The sequence below is a fragment of the Coffea arabica genome, chromosome 9c (assembly GCF_036785885.1).
Source record: "Coffea arabica cultivar ET-39 chromosome 9c, Coffea Arabica ET-39 HiFi, whole genome shotgun sequence".
In the NCBI taxonomy this organism is placed as follows: Eukaryota; Viridiplantae; Streptophyta; class Magnoliopsida; order Gentianales; family Rubiaceae; genus Coffea; species Coffea arabica.
The window spans coordinates 37,509,848-37,531,512 of record NC_092326.1 but is presented as its reverse complement, the minus strand read 5'-3'; the positions used below and the strand labels follow the sequence as shown (position 1 = coordinate 37,531,512).

The 21,665-nt window shown below is 36.0% G+C and overlaps 2 protein-coding genes and 1 long non-coding RNA gene across 4 annotated transcripts; all 3 read right to left on the bottom strand.

Moving 5' to 3' along the window:
- Window positions 1–1,136: 1,136 nt before the first annotated feature.
- Window positions 1,137–9,109, bottom strand: LOC113707939 (chaperonin 60 subunit alpha 2, chloroplastic). Of its 2 annotated transcripts, XM_072065168.1 has the most exons (10): window positions 8,884–9,109; window positions 8,548–8,764; window positions 7,928–8,049; window positions 7,600–7,807; window positions 7,371–7,516; window positions 5,122–5,132; window positions 4,826–5,037; window positions 3,965–4,215; window positions 2,676–2,876; window positions 1,137–2,155 (listed from the first exon to the last, which is right to left on the bottom strand). In XM_072065168.1, exons 1-10 carry the CDS (start codon window positions 8,923–8,925, stop codon window positions 1,868–1,870), a joined length of 1,698 nt encoding a protein of 565 aa, XP_071921269.1. In that variant the 5' UTR covers window positions 8,926–9,109; the 3' UTR covers window positions 1,137–1,867. The 2 variants fall into 2 exon arrangements, with proteins under 2 accessions (XP_071921269.1, XP_027086149.1); XM_027230348.2 differs by having other exon boundaries at window positions 4,826–5,132.
- A 1,120-nt stretch (window positions 9,110–10,229) lies between these two features.
- LOC113707750 (glycine cleavage system H protein 2, mitochondrial) lies at window positions 10,230–13,795 on the bottom strand. Its single transcript, XM_027230063.2, has 3 exons — window positions 13,589–13,795; window positions 12,276–12,535; window positions 10,230–10,709 (listed from the first exon to the last, which is right to left on the bottom strand). The coding sequence occupies exons 1-3, from the start codon at window positions 13,662–13,664 to the stop codon at window positions 10,581–10,583; spliced, it is 465 nt and encodes a 154-aa protein (XP_027085864.1). The 5' UTR covers window positions 13,665–13,795; the 3' UTR covers window positions 10,230–10,580.
- A 6,575-nt stretch (window positions 13,796–20,370) lies between these two features.
- LOC140014386 (uncharacterized) lies at window positions 20,371–21,288 on the bottom strand. The gene is made up of 2 exons (XR_011821159.1): window positions 21,018–21,288; window positions 20,371–20,891 (listed from the first exon to the last, which is right to left on the bottom strand). It is a non-coding gene; the product is annotated as an uncharacterized lncRNA (long non-coding RNA).
- Between the last annotated feature and the right edge of the window lie 377 nt (window positions 21,289–21,665).

The following is a 21,665-nucleotide window of genomic DNA, read 5'->3' as shown; positions in this document are numbered from 1 at the left end:
TGTCAAAGCCCCACCACCATACTCAGCCAATTAACCAATAACAGATACTATCTAATTGCATCTAATTTTTTTGAGTTGGTAGGGGTCTACTCCTAACCCTCACTAATCATGGCTGTCTAAATTTAATAATAAATGGGCAGGTAATACAAGTAGAATAATCTTTAATAATGTACATAAGAAACCCAAGAAAAACAAACAAAAAAAAAAAAGCATTAAAAGTTGTCATAATAAGGTATTGTGATATTCATCCAATGTGAAACATTTTTCTATGGAAGAAAAGATATACAGTGCGCAGCACTGTGAGCGTATTTTAGAAGGCTGTGATATGATATGGAGGACATACTTAACTTTGACAGTAAGCTAACATCATTATCTCTATACTACTGCTGCTGCTGAGACTGCTCCAATAGGGCGCTGCTGTACGGCTAAAATTATGCATGTTACTAAGTTTTAGTTTAGTTTATAGACATGCAAATCTTCTCAAATCTGAGCATCATAAGAAATTCAGTACAAGAGAAAAACATGAACAAGACTGTGAAGAGACAGTAGTGGTAGATTTGAGACAGTTTCAAGAAGATTACTATATTGGATGTAAATGAAATGTGTTTTTTGATAGATTCATCTTTGTTTTACAACAATGATTAAAGGGTTTTTTTTGGTTAAGCAGTTTGTTGGAGTTCTGCATTTCTTCTATGTTTTGTTCTATTGAAAGCCTATATATATGCAATGACAGAACCAGAAAATTTATATACTTTGGAGGCATTTCATATACTTTGGAATCAACATGAGGGCATTTAACATTTTTGCAGGCCAATGAATTTTATATATGAATAGCAGATTTGAAATCTGTATACAGTTTTTAATATCAAGGGGAATGGCCAAATGGGGTATCATTATCAAATATTGATCACTTTGGGAAAACTTTAATTAACTGCTTTCAACTGTGACCAGAAAGGCCACACTTCAACAAGAAGTTAATAAAGCAAATTCATGCCACGTCCATAACAAATCCGTCCATATCTTAAAGGAAAGTAGGTGTTATGAGTTATCTATCAGATCAGATGTAAAGAAATACTTCTAAGTTTCTAACAATGCATATTTTACTAAATGTCATCACTTAGAATTCTACACAAAGGTATCACAAACAACCATCCATTGACCTTTGCAAAGGGCTATAAATATATTGTTGTTGTTTGAGGGCCATTCCTTAAAGTCCACAATCCATGATTAAACTCAAAGAAAATTACAACATCGTACCAGAAGTCAATTGTTTATGGCTTTGTGCACCAACCAGTGTAAGAACCTATTTACTTTCTCATACCAAGAGAAGTAAAAGTTCTTCAAATCTTGCTTTCGAAGATCCTACATAAATGAAGTTGCTTCAATTGCACATATACTGTGAATCAAGAAAACGAATGAACCTCCTAACTCTTTCAGAAGCTGGAGTTGATCTACAATCAGAGCCTTCACCATTATACATGAGAAATGACTTTAGGAATACGGATACCATTTTCCCTTTTGTTGTTATCCTGGAGATTTTTACTAAGAATGAAAACCTCCGGATCTTCAGCATAAATGTTCACCCAAATGAAACAGTACACGAGGACAAGCATTCGGTGGATATTCCTTAGCTGCTCTCAGAATATTGTTTCTCCTATGTTAGATTATGAAAGACCTAGGCAGAGAACACAAGTAAATTATCTTGATGCAGCTAATCTTCAATCTATAGTTTGTCAAGGGTAGCCAGTCTTAGCTGAATCCTGAGCCAGAGGAATGATTCAACAAACGTTTGTACTGAAGTGGTGTAAATCTTCTCTTGCTACGTTGAGAGATAATTTGAAAAAAAAAATACCCACTTTGTCATCATTCATGGTGATATACCAGGAATATCGGGAACAAGCGGCTTCGGTTTCTTTGTTTTCTCAACCAGTATAGCTTGGGTACTTAGGACTAAACCAGCAACAGAGACAGCATTCTGAAGTGCATACCTTGAGATTTTACAAGGATCAACAACTCCAGCCCTAAGAAGGTCTTCATATTGTCCCGTCAATGCGTTATATCCAATTTGCCAGTCACAGGCTCGAATTTTCTCCACAACTACAGCTCCATCAACACCTGCATTGGCTGCAATGTAGTTTGCAGGAGCAAGAAGTGCCTGAAATTCATTGCAACATATTACATAACAGTGAAGGTGATCAAAATGAAGTATCTACTTCAAAAACTCTTTTGCTCCTCAAAATCAAACAAATCAACTTAAAACCCATCTTAGAGATTACGATTAAACAGTCTCTGCTGATTGGTGAAATGAACTTTCAGACAAAACAAATATATGCAATCTTGGAATGGTCTCTTACATGATACCCATCATAAATAAAGGTAAGAAAGCAATGGTTTTAGCATTTTTCGATTTGTTGTTTACATAGATTGCATTTGAAATCGGCCTTTCTCATTCACAACATACTCATCCAAGGAACAGAAAGCTGACATGGCAAAAGAATACAGTTTTATGCTTTTTTTAAATATCATAATACCATAATGTTATCTGCACTGCATCTGACCCAAGACCAGGAAGCTCTATCAAAGTCCAAGAAAACACAACTTCAGCACTCAAGAACTGACACCATTGCCACTTACATAAGCATCACGCACAAAAGAAGGAAGAAACTAAGTCATACCATTTGTATAATCTCAGCACCAAGCTGTTCATCTGGTTCTTGAAACTGTTCCTTAATTATTGGTACTTCTTTGGAGAGGTGTATGAATGCAGCTCCTCCACCAGGCACAATGCCTTCATCCATAGCAGCAAATGTGGCGTTCTTTGCATCCTCAATTCTTAGCTTACGATCTTCAAGTTCCACCTCAGTGTGAGCTCCAACCTGATGCCAATCAATAGCTTGAGAAAACAAAAACAGGAAAGAAAAATTTTCTTTTGGTTGAATCTGAAAAAAGAATGATTGAATCTGAAAGAAAACTTCAGCCCCGAAAACATCAGCAATATCCTATCCCAATTGTGCTGAACAAAGATAATAATCCAATACTTAAATACAAACATATAGAAATAGCAATCACACTAAGGTCTGCTGCAAGCATCACTAATTCAAACATATCAAACACAGCAAAAATTGCCACAGATCTAACCTCAATGTCTTTTGTTAGAGCTAGTTATTGTATGAGAAGATAACTAAACGATCTACCCAAGCATTTATATGTTGCACTCCCTCATTGTCTCTTGACAAACATATTACCTTCCCAAGAAAATATATCATGAGGTGGTAATGTTAACGGTATCTTCATGAATGTGGCAAACTCACATTGATACACAAGTATTTAGTACACTTTCAAGTCTCAAGGAAAAATGCCGCAGAGAGAGTCCCAACTATTTATCGAAACAATCAACTATTCAAGATGACATCTCTTCTTTTAAACCAAATTTAGTTATAATAATTTCTGATAATAATCTCAATGCAATAAATAACAAAAAGTTGTTAATTGTTAAGCAAGAGCATAATGCATAGGCCAACTTGATGCATCATAAGCCTTCTGTAAAATGACAATTTTATGAAACCTATCACACTCCCTATAATATTGAATGTCATACTCTGCTTGGGATGGTTAATTAGGAAGAGCTGAAAATGTAACACTACTTTTGTCAAAGAGATAGTAGAAGAGAAAGTCAGACAGAGCAAAAAACAAGGGAAACATGTGGATGCTGTTATATTTGATGTGATATTCGGAGAAAAGCGAACAACACTGCTGGGCCCTATTTTCAGGTGTTTCGAGTATTTAATATAACCCCATATTCTCAACGTAGTTTTGGAGAACTCAAACATGTAGGGCGCTGTTTCTTAGGTGTTTGAAATACTTAAGTATACAGTCAAACGAAAGAAGAGATTCAATTGACAGGTAGTTTGACAATTATAGCTGGATAGAAGGTGAAAGAGGCTTAAAATTATGCTTCAGCTACCTTGATTACAGCCACACCTCCACAGAGTTTCGCAATTCTTTCAGAAAGCTTTTGGGACAGGTATTTACTATCTGTCTCAGCAAGATTCTTCTTTATCTCCATAATTCTTGCTTGTATTTCGGCTTTAGTAGAAGGATCAGCAACAATGGTGGTCGAATTACTTGTTATGCTTACTTTTCGTGCAATCCCAAGCTGATCAGAGGTTGCACCTTCAAGAGTGAGACCCAAATCTCCAGAAAGAAAATCAGCACCTGGTTGTCATGGTATAGAGCCAATCCAGAAGGAAGAAAAATCAAGCACCAACAAACCTTACAAACATAACGTACGAAACCTTCATGATAAAGAATATCATGACTCCACAAATAATTCTCAAATGTACATATCATTGTAGGAAAATGGTTCACTCTGCTTGTTATGTATCTTGAAAAAATATGCTGCAACTTAGCAAAAGGTCTATTTTATTCTTAGTTAATTATTGGAATTGACAAGTATCAATTGGGTGTATACTTGCACAATCTCATGAAAGAAGAGTGCTATATGGAATTTCATTAGCCTAAATACTAGGTTGCTCTGGCTGTTAGCGACTTTGGAATTGTCCTTCAGTAGTGTATTAAGTGCTACTCAGACATCCAATTTAATGGCAATTAGCACTCAAATTCTCTTGAAACACAAACTTGGGGTCTTGCAAATTAAAATAGATAAAATGAAAGCATTGGAAACATTTTATCAACATGACAGAGTTTGACAAATATCATGGAATATGGAAAACTTTTGGAACTTGAGACTAAAACATCTTGTACATCCTTGTCGTTTTCTAGGAAAATATAATACTTTTGATATAGAAACATCATCCAACCTCACCTGTCATAAGGGAGATATCTTGCAATAGAGCTTTCTTCCCTTCTCCAAATCCTGGGCACTTAACAACAGCAACATTCAGTATGCCTTGACTTTTATTCACAACTAGCATTTCCAGCACCACCTTTGAAATATCTTCCGCAATTATCAACAGTGGCACACTCAACTGGGTTACTTTTTCCAGCATAGACACAATCTCCCGTGCACTTGATATCCTTTGATCGGTAACCATAACTTTAGCATTTTCAAACTCGACTAGAGATTTATCCACATTTGTAATGAAATGAGGAGACATGTACCCCTTGTCAATCTGTAGGAAAAGAATGCCTGAATAGAAATCAAGAAAATTATAAAAACCCAATAAAAGCAGAGAAAAGAAAAGTGAATGCATGTGTTCATGAACAGATATACGAAACCAAAACAACATGAAATTAAATGGGTCCCCAAGAATAGAATAGTCCAAACTCAAAAAGGGAACCCCAGGGGGGGGGTGGCGGTGGGGGGGTTCAATAGAAACTACTGTTGCACTTTGGGACCAGACCTGATGAAAAACATAATATGATGGCAATCTGAACTACATCAAGCACCTAAGGCTATCTTACTCCTTTCCTCCATTTTAAGTTGAAGGGTGAGTTCGATAGTCGATTATAACACCACATTCATTATTGTTTTGGATATTTCCAATTAAACAATTTGACGGACTCAGCACTAAAAGAAAACTAAAGAACTGTCCTGAAAAGTTCCAAGATGGCAAATGTATCCTCAACTAACTGCCCCAAAAGCCATCGTACAGTGCACAAGTTAGAGTGGGCAGAAACATGCTCTCAAGCAGTCCCAAACTATTGCCATTGAAATGAAAATGTCTATGAAAAATGAAATTATGAACAGAAAAAAGTAATTGAGCCCCGTATCCTCTTCCCAAGGCAACATTTCTACAATCCAACTGTTCCCCTTGTCTCAATTGTGCAAAGCCACAAATCCTAGCCATTTAGATCACCTGGGAGAGATCAAAAAGGAAGCCAAAGCTGCTTGAAGCAACCGACTACCAGTCTGCAGGAATCATTCCAACTATTGCTGTCTGGATCATGAAGTCTGTACTTAATCTTCCCGAGGATGATTGAAAATAGAGGAGGGAAGGAATGCAAAGACAGGAAATAGAAGGGGTGAAAAACTAAGAAAGGAGACAAACAATTTTACAAGAAAATAGAAAAATATAAAATTATTTAGTGTAGCAGTGTTTGTTGCACGTGCTACAAAACTCGTACTCTGTACAATGCATTATGTTTCACCTCACTTTTGATCATTATTTTGCTCTAATCTTTGTCAATGTTCATATAAATTATACACAAGATTTCTAATTGCTACACAAATTGCATCTATAAGTGGTAACATATTTCAAAGGGTATAAAAGTTTATAATTTTGCATGAATCAAAAGAACAGATTGGATGGACTTGCAACATCAATAAACTTTCAGGACATGGGTCAAGCATGCCCAAGTTAAAATTAGTTGAATGTATGGATTTCAAAAGATGAAGTAGGGATGATACCCAATAAAACAGAAGCACATGGAATCAGAAGGTACTATTTTCAACTATCTACCATTATAAAAAGATATTTGTAGGTCCACATCAACTTCCTAAAGACATAACCAATCAATTAATGCAAGTGGAAATACTTCTCAAGACACCAGAATAAAAACATAGACATGTTATTTGGCTTTAAGGAGGACGTGATCCTAAACTTGAAGATTCTGCAACATATAAACCTTTCTGATATCGATTCTGCAACATATAAACCTTTCTGATATCAATTCTGAACATTACGATGAAGTAAATGAATTCCAAATGTAATCAACTGCTGTACGTCTTCACGCAAAAATGTGAGCTTGAAATGAGTATCAGTTGTATTAAACCGACTTCAAAAAGGGAACAACATCTACACAGAGATCAACTTTTTCAAAAAGTCTTGTTTTGGCCACCAAGTTATTTTCTGCACCAATTTGGTCAACTGATTCATCCAAGTATCTTATGTGGTTATTTCATCTAATGCCTCTGTTCAGTTGAATGAAGTGCATGATTGCATTCAAACAATTACTTATGTCCACTAACTGGGGATTAATTCGTACAGCTCAGTTCTTTCAAAACCCTGACCAATTGACCTTTACAGCTTAATGCATCAACCTAGCTGCCTGTGGTTGTTGTCTTCATCTAGTTAAGAGGAGTATCTGGATTGTTTACAACACTAGACTTAGCTATTGAGTGGCCAAATTAATTCCGAAAAGAACAAAGTGGCCAAAATATGTCCTTTGGAAAAGCTAAACAGCCGTTTTGGTACTTCCATTCTCTAAGTTTATTTGCTAGCGTACCAACTAAAGCAAATGGATTAGCCAGAGGAAGTTTCCTGTAATGTGTCTATATTTGCCAAATTTGAAGAGAAATCAATCAATCTTTAACTACAGATGGCAAATAACAATTTGCTATCTGGCCCAGTCAAACTACAACATAATCACAAGCAAGCAACAACTTACTACTTAGACAGTATAGTTACCTTCATTCCTTCTTCAACTGTAACAGAGGTTTCGAATGTTGGGGAAGATTCAATGGATATTACTCCATCAGGACCAATCTTATCAATAGCTTCAGCAATAATATCGCCAATATATTTATCATTTCCAGCAGATATAGATGCAACAGCTGCAGCAACCAGAAGAACAGTAATAAAAACTAAACAACTTTCAGTGAATAATGAATCCCTAGAAGTGAAAAAGAAATGGTACCTTGTATATCTTTCCTTCCTTTTACAGGATAGCTTTTCTTCTTAAGGATCTTAACTAATTCTTTTACTGTCTTCTGCATCCCATTCTTTAAAGATTCAGGGTTTGCCCCAAAAGAAGCAGCTAACAACCCTAGCTTGATCATTTCTTGAGCCAAAATAATTGCAGTTGTTGTACCATCCCCAGCTGAATCATTCATCTTAGTTGCAACCTACAGTGAAGTTATATAAAAAGTTAATAATCAATGAATCCAGGAAAGTTGGCTAAATGATGAACAAATCAAAGATTTCAATTTTTGCTAAAAGATACACTGTCCGAAAGCATGAGAGACCTCTTGGATCAGCATCGCTCCAGCATTCTCAATTGCATCAGAAAGCTCAATTGCACGGGCTATTGTTACACCATCATTTATTACTTTAAGCGTGTCAGATTCCAAAAGAACAACATTGCGCCCTGAAGAGCATCACAAAACTAGTTGACAATTGGAGATAGATTAAAGCATAATCATGAAAGTACAATAGAACCTATAAACATGTAAGTAATAGCGAATACTTAAACAACAAAGTTCCATTTTCCAAAGATGATGCCTTTTTCATCCCAAAGGAAACAGAAGGGAATGATGAATATGAAAGTTACATAGTACATTCCAACTATATATCTTCATCTTCCAAAGATTGTTCCTTTTTCATCCCAACGGGCCAGAATAGAGCGATATTATAAATTCTATACAGCATAAACAACTGATTTCATTTGCTAAAGGCATTTAATTCACCATGGTTTATGATGACTCCTCCAAGATCAATATGCACTGCAGAAGACCAAACCCAATATAGGATACTCAATCTAACATAATACAAACAAAAGTGAATAAACCGAAAAAATTGAACAGAATTATTGGAGACATAAGTAGATAAACAGAAAAAAGAACAAAGTAAAAGAAACCCATTATACCTCTGGGTCCTATGGTAACTGAAACAGCGTCAGCAACCTTATTGATTCCTTTCAGTAAGGCCTCTCTGCACTCCCTACCTTGGTTGATTTTCTTAGGCCCTGCTCTGACTATCATCATTTTTCTATTGATCTTTTTCCTCCAATTCATGTTCATGATGAGATTATCAACTTTGTTTCTTCTCCAAAACCCAAGTGCATTTGGCTTTTCAGTTATTCCCTACAAAAACCATAAATTAGAACAAAAAATATTAAGCAAAAAAGGGATTAATTACAAAATTGCAAATCTCAAAAAAGAAAGAAAAAAAAAGAACAAGGAAAAGAGATGGACATTCTTACAGAGAAAGGAGGAGGCTTCAGACTGAAGGATAAGAGGGACATTCTTTCTTTTCTGTTTTCCTATGTGATGGAAACAACATAAAATTTGGTGAGACTGAGGCTCAGAAGATAATGGGATTGTGTTATTTTTGCCTTTTCCTGGGGTTTGGAAGGGTTTTAGAGGGAACTGAACGAACGAGTTGACAACTTGAGTCATCGAGTTATAAGTTATAACTCCTGACTCAAGGGTTGCTGTCCGAGTCTGAATGGATGATCAACCTATTTGAACTTTTTTAAGAGAAATGTTATTTGCACTCCTTTTTTTTTTAATTGTACTCCCACTGTTTATTTTATCATATATTCTAGTTTAATAATTAAAAATTATATGATAAAAATAATAGTGAGATTATGATTAATAAAAATGAAAGTGCAACAATTTTTTCTTGATTCACTGATTGAACTACCGGATCATTAACTGATCAACGAGTTTATTGCTTAACTAGTTTAATTAGTAATCCAATCCGTTTCTATGATCAGTTCAATTAGCAATCTAGTCCGATTCTATGATCGATTCACCGGATTGATTGATTCGACTACTAGATCAGATTCTATGATCGATTCACCGGATTGATTGATTCGACTACTAGATCAAACCGAGTTTTATAACTATGACTATTACTGTGCCTTGTTGATTGTTCAATAAAATTGCCCACAAGTTTCAACCCCTATGCTGTAATTCTGGGAAGACTTCAATGCCCCTCATGGTAACTTGCTCAAGTGAATTGGTTATTATTTATCAATAAAGTGAATTGGTTATTTAGAGATCTTTATAGCTAGGTTGACACATGATCCTAGAAAGATTATTAGGGTGGAAAATGTCCATAAAATGGTAAAAGACACACCAAGTCACTTAAGCTAGCATCTGATGATTTAGGTGGTTAGATGTTGATTTCTGTTTAAACTAGTTTAGTCCATCTGCTAAGCCCAAAAGTGATAATTGCTTGCAGGGTTGCAAAGAATATATGATACAGTAGTAATGTGCAGCTCAGCTCAATCAATTTTCCACTCCTACAAAATGGAATCCCCATTGGAGTTAAAAAACTAAACTTGGTTTCATTAATCAGCGGAGAAAGTTCTTGATTCTAGAAACAATTTTAAAACTTGTGCAAGGCATAAGAATTTTACATTTTCCACTCCACTCATCTTCTAGTTTGTGCAAATCAACCATTTGCTACCATTTGCTAAAGATTGAAGTGACATTTTCTCCCCCAGCAAGCTATTCAGTTCAGCCCCTTGGCTCCAAATCATGTGCTAATTCAAAGGGAAAAGGGTTTAAAAGTGAAGATCAAAAGGAAAGATGCTCAGTATTTGTGAAAAGAGATTTGGTTGTTAGAACAGGCTGTCCAGTTCCTATAATTATTTCCAATCACATGTAGCATCCCATTCAGGTAAATACATCCTATTGTGCTACATAGAGCAGAGTTCATCTATCCTTAGGACAACCTTCAGGCGATTGAGAACTCAAGGAAGCAGCCAACTGCAAATTAAATTCGCGATCAGTAGCTTCTGAATGCAAAACTCAATGAAATGGAACTAAATTCTAAACCTAGACTAATTTTCAATGCGTGCGAAATGCTTTAACACGGGAAAGCAAAAGATTGAACTTCAAAAGCAAATGCAACAAATGATCCAGGGATCATTTTTGAAATGTTGAGCCACTAATGCTTCTGATCTTCTGCTTCACAATGCTTGGTGTATTGCTCAGAGTCCAGTAGAGAGTTAAGTTCATCCTTGTTACTTATCTCCACCTTCATGATCCATCCATCTTCATATGGGCTTCCATTAACCTGCATTTAGACATCTACTTGTTCAGTATAAAATACCAAACATAAATATATAAGCAAATAATTGATGTAAACATTTTATAGGATACTTGACAGTTAGAAAAATAAGAATAGGACGATAGTAGACCCTTGAAAAGCATATGCATAACGTAATCAACTCTAAGAGCCAAAGACTATGCCATTGTGCTCTCTCTGGTTATAATGAACTTGCAATTCAAAAGAGTGAAAACATTAAACAAGAGTGAGGCAGGGGCAAGAGTTGAACATATTTCCAAATTATTGACAGAATGTAGAGTATGCGGGCGTAAAAGCAAAGCTTCATATGCCGACAAATTAGACCAACCATGAAGTTTAGCAGATAGGGAAGAAGCTATTGTGGCAGATTAGAACAGGGAACAGTATGCTTTGCTCATGAACTATCTAATTCCTAAACAGAAAGGCGAACGTACACAAATAACTTACAATAGAAAAGGGTAATTTAGAAGATTAAATTGGGTGCATAGAAGAATATATGTATCTTAAGGTGGAATTAAAACAAATAAACTAGCAACCCAACTATTTTTCTCATTTGACAACCAATATGTTTCTTGCTATTATCTCTCATTGCCAACCAGCCTTGTTTACCCTATTATTTGCAAAACAAAAATGGACGGAGTACAGGAAGTTACCGCTAAGCCATTGGCCTGCCAGGGGGAATTTAATCTAACCTCATATTTGGAACACAAAAGCAGCAATTATAGATGTACAACATCATAATAAGTAATTGATAGTGTGTATTAGCAGTATCAACAGTACTTGCCATAGACACAATTTTGGTAAAATCTAGTCTAGAGAGAGAAGGAAGAAACCAAAGAGATAATAGAGCACAGTGTTTGTAAAGACAGAACCTCGTCTGGCTAGCACCCTTTCTTATATCAACCAAAAATCTCCACAATCAGTTCTGACAAAACACGTTTGAAGCACTTTCCTGCTGTACCATTTGTGTTCTCATTCATAATGCTTGTTTTGAGAATGCTTGAACAAAAATGACTACATAAGGTTTCACAACATATGCAGGGAGAACCAGAGTCCTCTATACTAACTATTGTATGGTTAATATAATAAATTTGTGCAAGTATTCTGGTTGCACATGCTTGGTCTTTTGAGGGGAATAGACTAGTACATTTATACTCATCTTTTTGTTTACTTCCTTTAAACACCCTTGATGTAGTATTGATAAAGAGTAAAAATCTATATCCACCTTTGATCAGTAGGAGTATAATTGTCTTGGATCAAGGGCTGTGATCATGAGTGCAAAAAAGATGATTCAGCATGCAGGGAGTTAAATGCAGATTTCATCAGAAAGGATTAATCTGACAAAAATATTTGGTACATAATTTAGAGCACAAGCAAGAAAAATTTTGGCTCTTTCTTTCTATTTTTGTTTGTGTGGTGTGTTTCAGCCAAAGTTAAATCATCACTAACAGCAGGAGGGACAAGCCAGTAAAGATTTTTTTTTACCCAACATTGCAGTTAATGCTTAAGGTATGCATAAAAACATTCTCAGGGGGATAACTGTTGGGAACTTACCAAGCCAGGAGAATCACCAAGCTTTTCATTAACATCGACAACTTTCCCGGAAACAGGAGAGTAAACATCACTAGTGGCTTTAACACTCTCAACAGCACCAAAACTATCCCCCTGCTTCACCTCTTTCCCAACTTCAGGTAATTCCACATAGACAACATCACCCAGATGATCCTGAGCATGGTCGGTAATGCCCACAGTAGCAGAGTTACCATCAACTTTCACCCATTCATGAGAGTCTGCATATTTTAGATCCTTGACAACTGCAACAAAATTTCATACAGGGAAAACATCAGGATCAAATACTGTGCTTTAATTATATGCTAATCCACCAAAAGTAACTTTTGACCAAGCATTAGGCAGGAAGGAGAACAATGCCAGAGTTCATTTTCTAAGACTAAACCAGTGTCCACGTAAATTAGAAAAAGTGAAAAAATGTTTCACAATTCAACTATAGAGACAGCATATGTAGAAAAAGCAACTAGGACATCAAACTCTGTAGCTCTGAATTAAAAATAAGCTAATTTGAGTTGATTACTATCAATAAGGAAAAAAATTACATCTAGCATGCCTGATGTAAAAGAAAATGATGACACTCATCCTATGATTTTCTTCACAATTGCAAATGCTCTGACAATGCCAATTTCACTGAATAGCTCTCACAATCATCCTCGCAAGGTCTCAGAAAAAGAATGCATGTTACTGGAATATTTGTTTTCCATGACAGAAAAGAAAAGACAAGAGTATTTTTGGTCCATCTTATACCTCCGTTTTGGCTCTTCTTCTGATATTTTACCGGCACACTTTTTGGCTAACTTCAGAAATTCCTAATACTTTCCCAGATAAATTTTGAACATATAAAACATAATTTACCACATAGATCAAGTAAGCGATCAGAAAAACTACAAATAAAACTGACGAAAATGCTAAAGATTTCAAGAGCTTAGCATCTAAATACATGTAATCTACAGCTTGATACATCATAAACTATGCATTTTTCCGGTTCTAATGCAAAGATGATGAACTAAAAAACCCACAGGATATGAAAACTCATGTATCCCAAGAATCTTTTACTGATCCAAACTCGCAAAAATTCCCAGAAACCATGTTCCAAAATCAGAAATGGAAACTCAAAAATCTCCTATGGTTTTCAGCACACAAAAATGGCTACAACCCACGTCCAAAAATCATATCTTTCTTCAAAAGAATCACAGATCAAGCAACTTTTCACATAACCAACCCATAAACAAGAATCGTAACACGAAAAATATCAGAAAGAAATGAAAGACATATTACAAATACACCAAACACATTACCAGTGGCAAAGCCTCTGTGGAATACTGAGATCCTAAGGTAGGAAGCGGCCTTTGATGCCCACAATTTTGTAGCCATGGCTTCAGATCAACCACCTGAATAACAAAGAAGAACCAACCTACCGTTCACCACTGTTTCTGCGCTCTTTAATAACACGCACTCACACACCGCTGTCTCGCAGGTTTCTAGTATGGAGGCTCTGTCAGTTAAAAGTTGGCAAATTGATTTATTATGTGGAAAGATTTTCAACATCAGGAATTTACAAGGATACTCCCGAAAGTTTTCAGTATTGGTATTCTGCATCAGCTACTACCGTTCAAAGTAAGAAAGCACCTCAAGAATTATGTAGAAGGTATAATCAAAAGAAGTTGTGATAGTATATAATGGACGAGATGTTTGGCTACATATTAAATACGCCAATGTTTTGATTCATTTTATCGATTAAGTAAAGAATTCTTTTTCACTGTTTTATTTATTATGTGACACTTAATAGAATAGAAGTTGATCGTCACATTATCTATCTCACATACAGTTCAAATTTTGTCGATACGATTGTCTTAATTGTTATATTATGGCCTTGGTACTAAATTTATATATCTCAAAATAAATTTCTTATAAGTTAGGAGATAAAATCATGGAAAATTTTCAAATAGTTTGTTTGATTATTGTCATGTATAACTTATTTCACAAATGTAAAATGACGTAAATCCAACAAAACATGATAACTTAAATGGTTTTATATCATCAAAGAGTTTTTATTTTAAAAAAGTATATCATAAAAACTGAGAGAGGATTGGTGGCAATATTATATGGACCTTAAAAATTGTAGATTTAAAATTTTGAGCACTATCAAGTATTTACTTTTTCTAGTACATATGTGAAAGAAGATTTACGTGGTTGAAAAAATGCATAGACAATAAATTACTTTAAATCAAAAAATGAGATCGGAACAGAAAAGAATGAAAATTATTATTAGAAGTAGTCATGCCATAAAGGAATGTTGTAAATATAATTGTGAAACAGAGTTTTGACGCATAAAAAAGAAAATATTCTTGAAGACTATTGGACTATACTAACTTACTAATTATTTTTTAATATGTCATCTCTATATATATATATATATATATATATTTTGGTTAGGAATATGTCATCTCTATTAGGTCATCATATTTGATGCCAATTAAAGAGGACTAGAAGCGTACCTTTGTTTACTTCACACATGAATTGCCGTTATTTTCTTGATATTTGGGGTTCTCTTGTAATTATCAAAACATAAACCCAAAGCAGGAAAGCCAACAAAAAAAAAAAAAAAAAAAAAAGAAAGAGCAGATCCTACACTATTAGAAATTTTTTTTTTTAAAAAATATTAGGGGGTGGTGGGTCAATGTGTCAACAACCCCATTCGGCAGAAGTTGGTATGTTGGTGACAGGGGCCATATTTTGTCCTCTAGGTTCTTGATATCTTTACCCATGGTTTCACAACATTTTCATGCTCCCTAAGCAAATAAATTGCAATAAAACCTGCAAGCCTCTGGAGTTTTAGAGTATAAAATATTTATTGGAAATTAGGTAAAAGGAATTGCTCATTTGGCTGATTTGTTCCATAATAGGTTTCTTGAAACAAGATAAATAGAAGAAGCTCAAAAAGTCAAATCTGCTATACCTTGTTCTTGAGACTAATTTTTTTTTTTTAATGAAATTGATTAGTTAAAATCTCATTGGCAAGACAGGGACAATAGAAAATTAAAAGCTCGTCTGTATTAGAGTTTTTAGGAGTTTTGATAGAAAAATATTTTATAACGATGCGGTGCATGTAAAGAAAAAAATATAATTAAAAAATATATCAAAATAATATTCTAAAAATTTTTATTAGGAAACTCGCAAATTATTATGTTGAAATGTGACAAGATGAGTTAATTTTCTTTGCTTTGTTACTCGATGCCAGCTCAATTTTGAGCGTGCTTGGCGATTCATTACCATTGGTGTAATTTTTTTAAAGATTCGGTGTAAAAAAAATTAAACATTTTTAATGGAGGAAAAAACCTGAGAAGCCCTTAAACTATTGTCGTTGTCATCTTTTGGCCCCCCATCTAAAATTTGTTTTCGATTGATCCTTAAACAATTAAAAATGCATACTTTGAGGACTTCTGATGACTTTAACCACAAATCTGACCGAAAGTAAAGGGCATTTTTGTCTGTTCATATTTGCACCCTCAGGACCAGCAACTAAGTAGCGTAAAAACAGATTGAAAGATGCAACTCTTCAATTCTTAAGCAAGGCAAAATCGAAACAACGAAAATCCTTTCCAAAAATCGAGTTTTGCCCATAACAAAATCCCATTTCTTGTTAAAATATCATCTAAAGTATAAGAATGGCTAGATAATCTTTCAATTACAGCTATTGAAGGTTGCATGGGAGAAATTCTGCATTGAAAGCTACAAATGGACAGAGAAATGAAATGGATGATCAGAAGGAGGGATGCATATTTTGATCCATATCTCGTATACGGTAATATGCCTCTTGATTTGTAAGCTTATATCGTCGGGGTTTGTGTGTGTAATTGTTGTGTTATTTTTTGAACGATTTAAGGGCTGTTAAAGAATTAGATGTTGGTTGATAGGGGTTTAGATATACTGGAGTTTAATTAAATTAATTGATTGTGCAGAACATGGGAGTGAATATTTTACTATTAGATTGCACTATGGGCGCAAGTTTAATGGTTTGGATTACAGATTTTATACTGGTGGTGAAGTTTTTTTTTTTTTTTTTTTAGGTGTGTCCCGCAGGGAGTGGACCCCGCAGACTATTCACCACCCTCAGCAACTTGCTGGCAGCAAGGTTCGAACCAGGGACCTGAGGCTCCATTTTCAGCAACCTCAACCCCCAGACCAAGCCCCTGAGGGCAATACTGGTGGTGAAGTTGATCATATAGATTTGTGTGATGGTGATAGAATGTCAGTGCTTAAGATTAATGCAATGTTAAAAAAACTGGGGTATGGGGAAGAGGAAGCTGTGTTGTACTATTACCTTGAGCCGACAAGTGTTCTACCTAATGGATTGAGGCAATTACAAACTGATCAACATGTTAACCAGTTCTGTAGTTGGGTACAGGAATATAAGGTGATGGAAGTTTATTGTGACCATAAGACCATTGAAGAGATATTGAAAATGCAATTCAATGAGCCTGTAGAGACATATGCAGCACCACCAAAATTTGGTGTTTTGATAGAAGAAATAGATGATGAGGGCAGAGTTATAGAGGAGCCTTGTACTGATATGGTATTAACCACAAAGCCTTTGAATGCTGAAACTCAAAATAAAAAAAAAAAAAAAAAAGTGGTGCAAGTGTAGGTGAAAATTTAACAGGAAAACAGGTGCAGAAAGACATTCTTAATGAAAAGATTCCAACCTCACAGGCTGAAATTGAAGGTGGCAAACAAAATACAACAACTAAAACAGTGGGAGGGGTAGATACTAGTAAGGGTAGAGACAATGATGCTGCTGATGACAGGACCAGCAGCTCAGATAATGAGCAGTTCAGTGCTGATGAGAATTTCTGCAGAGATGACTTGATGTTTGAGGATGCAGGCAGTATAGATGAAACAGAAAATGACCAGCAATCTGTGGGAAGGCAGCAGCAGGAGCATGAAGATGTGACTGGAACTTCTAACATTCCTACCCAACAATCACAAAAGAAAGGCAAAAAAAATAAAACAAGACAGCCTGCAACTTTTGGTTCAAAATCTATAGATGTTGGAGCTGCATTTGATGGGGACAAAATAGATGATCAACTAGATAGTGGGGAAGAGTCATCTGAGGAAAGGGGAGGACATATCCCCAAATTCATTTACTTTATCCCAGAGAGGTACATGAAGAATCCAAAATTCTTTAAAGGGCAAAGATTTGCTGATAGCAGGGAGTTCAAAGAAGCTCTTAAAAACTATGCAATTGTTAATGGTAAACCTGTGAACCTTTGCAAAAATGAGAGAAAAAGAGTTAGAGCAAAATGTAAGCACCCCTGTAGGTGGTTTGTTTTTGCCTCAACAGTAAATTGTCTAGGCACAAATGACTTAGTGGTAAAGTCAATCTATGATAAGCATGAAAACTGTGGCCATGCTTGGAAGAATAGAGTTATTACCTCAAAGTGGTTGGCAAATAGGTATGAAGAGAGGTACAGATCCAACCTACAACTGCCTGTGAAAGAGTTAATACAAACAGTTGATGAAGAGTACAGGTCCAAAATCATTAGAGCAGTGGCATATAAAGCAAGAGCACTAGCTACTCAAACTGTGAAGGGTTCAGCTGAAGAGCAGTACAAACTTTTGGGTAGGTACTCTGAGGAGCTTAAAAAGACTCATCCAGGTACAACGACTGAAATTGTATTCACTCCATTCAGAAAACCTGGTGGTAATCCAACATTCATGCGATTCTATTACTGTTTGGGGCCACTTAAGAGGGAATTTTTTAGTGGTTGCAGGCCACTAATAGGTCTTGATGGTTGTCATATTAAAGGAACTCATCGTGGTCAATTACTAACAGCTATGGGTGTTGACCCTAACAATGGATGGTGGCCCATTGCATGGGCAGTTGTTGAAAAAGAAGCTGGAGAGCAATGGAAATGGTTCCTTCAACTCCTTGCTGATGACTTGGATATTGACAATCAACATCATTACACCTTCATTTCTGATCAACAAAAGGTAAGAATATCAATATAGTTTGAGTGTTAACAATTGTTCCAATAGAAACGATATCCTTCATATTCATCAGTTTGAGTGTTGACTCATGTTTTTTTACCTTTGTAAAGGGATTGGACAGAGCTATGTCTGAGATACTTCCTGGGAGTGAGCATAGATATTGTGTACAACATATATACAGAAATTTTAAAAAGAAACATCCCGGTAAAGCTTTAAAGTTCAAGATGTGGAGTATAGCCACTAGTACAAGTATGGAAGAGTTCAACAAGGCCATGGAAGACATGAAAGATTTTGACTGTGAGACCTTTAAATGGGTGGAAAAAGCACCTCATGCCAGGCACTGGTGTAAGGCATTTTTTCCAGTCCATACGAAATGTGATATGCTGGTAAACAATATTTGTGAAACCTTCAATGCGTTCATTCTTGAAGCCAGAGACAAACCAATAATATCAATGCTTGAACAAATAAGAGAGAAGGCGATGCAGAGGATCCAACAAAGAAGAGAAGGGATATCTAAATGGACTGAACCAGTAGGGCCCCTAATCAAGGAATTGATTGAGGATAGAATTAAGCAGGCCTGCCTTTGGGAGCCAATCTGGAATGGTTTGTATGGTTATCAAGTGAAAGGTCCTCGGGCAGCTCAATATGCAGTAGATTTCAGAAAAAACACATGCACGTGCCAACTTTGGGAGATAAGTGGGATTTCATGTATTCATGCCATTTTTGCAATGCTGGTGTCTGATAGAAATCCAATGCAGTTCACAGCCCCATGCTACTCAAGAGAGTTGTTTGCTAAAATTTATGAGAATGTCTTGGAGCCAATTAGTGGGGTCTCACTTTGGCCTAATTCTGAGCATTTGGAAATGGATCCTCCAGTTGCTTGTGTACAACCTGAAAGGCCAAAAAAGGCTAGAAGAAGGGATATAACAGAGGAAAAGGGAAATGGTACCAAGCTGCGCAAGATAGTTGTGATGCACTGTAGAAAATGTGAAGAGACTGGCCACAATGCTGCAACTTGTTCAAGAGATAGAGGGGCTGAGCAGCAACAGCAAAGCCAAAATTCAGAAAAGCAACAGTCCAAACGAGTATGAAATTTGAATTTTCACTAACATTGTTTGTACATTAATCCACATATTGATCTGGCCAGATTTACACTTTCAGGGAAGGAGAGAAAAGCAGGTTGTACCTGAATCTTCTCATGCAAATAAAGAGCAGGGACAACAATCTAGACAGCCTACCCAACGGCAGAATCAATCACAAAACAACCAACAACAACAGCCATCTCAGGCTAGACAACAACACCAACCACCACCCTTCAATCAGTCAACACAACAGCAAAAGCAACGGCAACCACCCCAGAATCAAGCCTCCAGGACAAAGAAAAACAATACATTGACTGATGCTGAAAAGGGAAGGATAAACTCCAACTATGCTTATCTTGGAAAGCAGCCTCCTTTTACTGTAGGAAGATGGAAAGGAAGATGGGGCAAAGGTAGATCCACAAGAAGTGGTATTCAAAATCAAAGTGAAAGTGCTGGTGGAAGAGGAAGAGGAAGTGGGAATCCAAATCAGGATGAAGTTGCTGGTACAGGAGGAAGAAGAAATGTCAATCCAACTCAAAGTGAGGGTGCTGGTGCAAGAGGAAGAGAAAGTGGGAATCCAAATCAGGATGAAGTTGTTGGTACAGGAGGAAGAAGAAATGTCAATCCAACTCAAAGTGAGGGTGCTGGTACAAAAGGAAGAGGAAGAGGAAGAGGACGTGTACCTTTATCTTCAACTAACTATTAGATTTGTTGCCTAGTCAATGGCATTGAATGCCCTTTTACTTTTGCTTTCAGAACATGACTTGTCTCGTGCTATGTCGAGCATGAAAATGACTTGTCTTTTTGGTTGTTTATTTGTAGATGTCATACAGTTGAACCACCTTTTGTTTGTTAATTAAGTGGCTTGACTCTTGCTATTAATGATGTAATTATATGTTGGCAGTTGGTATTTAATCAAAAAGGTTTTTGGTTTCCTTATGTTCTATCATAATCCAATTTTACACTATTCTAGCTTTTCCATTGTTAAACATGTTAAAATGAACATGTCAAATATACCATTATTTCAATTGTACATTGCTCACAAAAACAGAATAAACCAATATGATGCAATCATTAAAGCAAAACATGCTTTTCCAATACGTTCTGTGTCAAATTAAAGCAAAACATGCTTTTCCATTCACCCATAAACTACATTTGTACATATTACATTCCAGTTCCACTTTCTTCATTCCTTTGCTTATAATACATCTTTCTGGGGTAATTGCAATAGATCATTATTTCCTAAATTTCCAAACACCCAGACTACAAATCCTGCTAACACAAAGCCATAGGTGATTGCAAGAGCTGCAGCAAACTTCCTATCCCTTGATGCATGTTGTTGCATCATAATTTCCAACCTTCGAACCTTTGTCTGTAATTTTGCTGCTTTGCACTCCCACTTTTGTGCAGACTCTTCGGTATTTGTGAGCTGTTTCTCCATTTGATTGATTCGCCGAAGCAACCCAAGTATAATCTCCACTGAACGCGGACACATTTCTTCATCTATCCATTTCCAATACTTGCATCCCTAACCCAAATTCAAATTCATAACAAAATAGCAATTACTAACAACTTACCTCAGCAATTACTAACAACTTCACTAAATTACTGCTATCCATTGCCTGAGCAACTGGACATTCTGCATATCTTTGACCTGGATTCCGTGGAGTCCATGACGTTTTCAGAATGGTACTCAATCCGCAGCCACACATTGGAGGTATTGGATTTGATCTTGGCATCTTCCACCTCGTCGTTTCCAATGTTATACGTGCAAGAAAACCCTAATTTTTCTTTCTTTTGCAGAAGAAGATGATGAAATTTCAACAAATGGACAAAACTCGATTTTTGGAAAGGGTTTCCGTTGCTTCGATTTTGCCTTGCTTAAGAATTGAAGAGTTGCATCTTTCAATCTATTTTTACGCTACTTAGTTGCTGGTCCCGAGGGTGCAAATATGAACAGACAAAAATGCCCTTTACTTCCGGTCAGATTTGTGGTTAAAGTCATCAGAAGTCCTCAAAGTATGCATTTTTAATTGTTTAAGGATCAATCGAAAACAAATTTTAGATGGGGGGCCAAAAGATGACAACGACAATAGTTTAAGGGCTCCTCAGGTTTTTTCTTCTTTTTAATGTGATCGTAAACTTTATTCGTGTAAATAATTATACCTACTAAACACTAAAGTGTCAAAATCACGGAGTTTGCATTCCATTGTAGAGTTAACTAAAATGTCAAAAGTACCTATTTGTAAATTTGAAAATTATTAATTAACCACAGGGGGTTAGGTTTATATTTTAAAAATCA

Excerpts from the sequence above, each read along its gene's own strand:
- LOC113707750 (XM_027230063.2), bottom strand. The coding sequence starts at position 13,664 with ATGGCTACAAAATTGTGGGCATCAAAGGCCGCTTCCTACCTTAGGATC. Across the intron at positions 12,536-13,588 it reads CCACAGAGGCTTTGCCACTG|TTGTCAAGGATCTAAAATAT; the intron begins GTAATGTGTTTG and ends ATTTTGTTGCAG. Across the intron at positions 10,710-12,275 it reads TTGGTGATTCTCCTGGCTTG|GTTAATGGAAGCCCATATGA; the intron begins GTAAGTTCCCAA and ends GTCTAAATGCAG.
- LOC113707939 (XM_027230348.2), bottom strand. The coding sequence starts at position 8,925 with ATGTCCCTCTTATCCTTCAGTCTGAAGCCTCCTCCTTTCTCT. Across the intron at positions 5,133-7,370 it reads CAGTTGAAGAAGGAATGAAG|ATTGACAAGGGGTACATGTC; the intron begins GTAACTATACTG and ends CTTTTCCTACAG. Across the intron at positions 2,877-3,964 it reads GAGGTGTGGCTGTAATCAAG|GTTGGAGCTCACACTGAGGT; the intron begins GTAGCTGAAGCA and ends GATTGGCATCAG.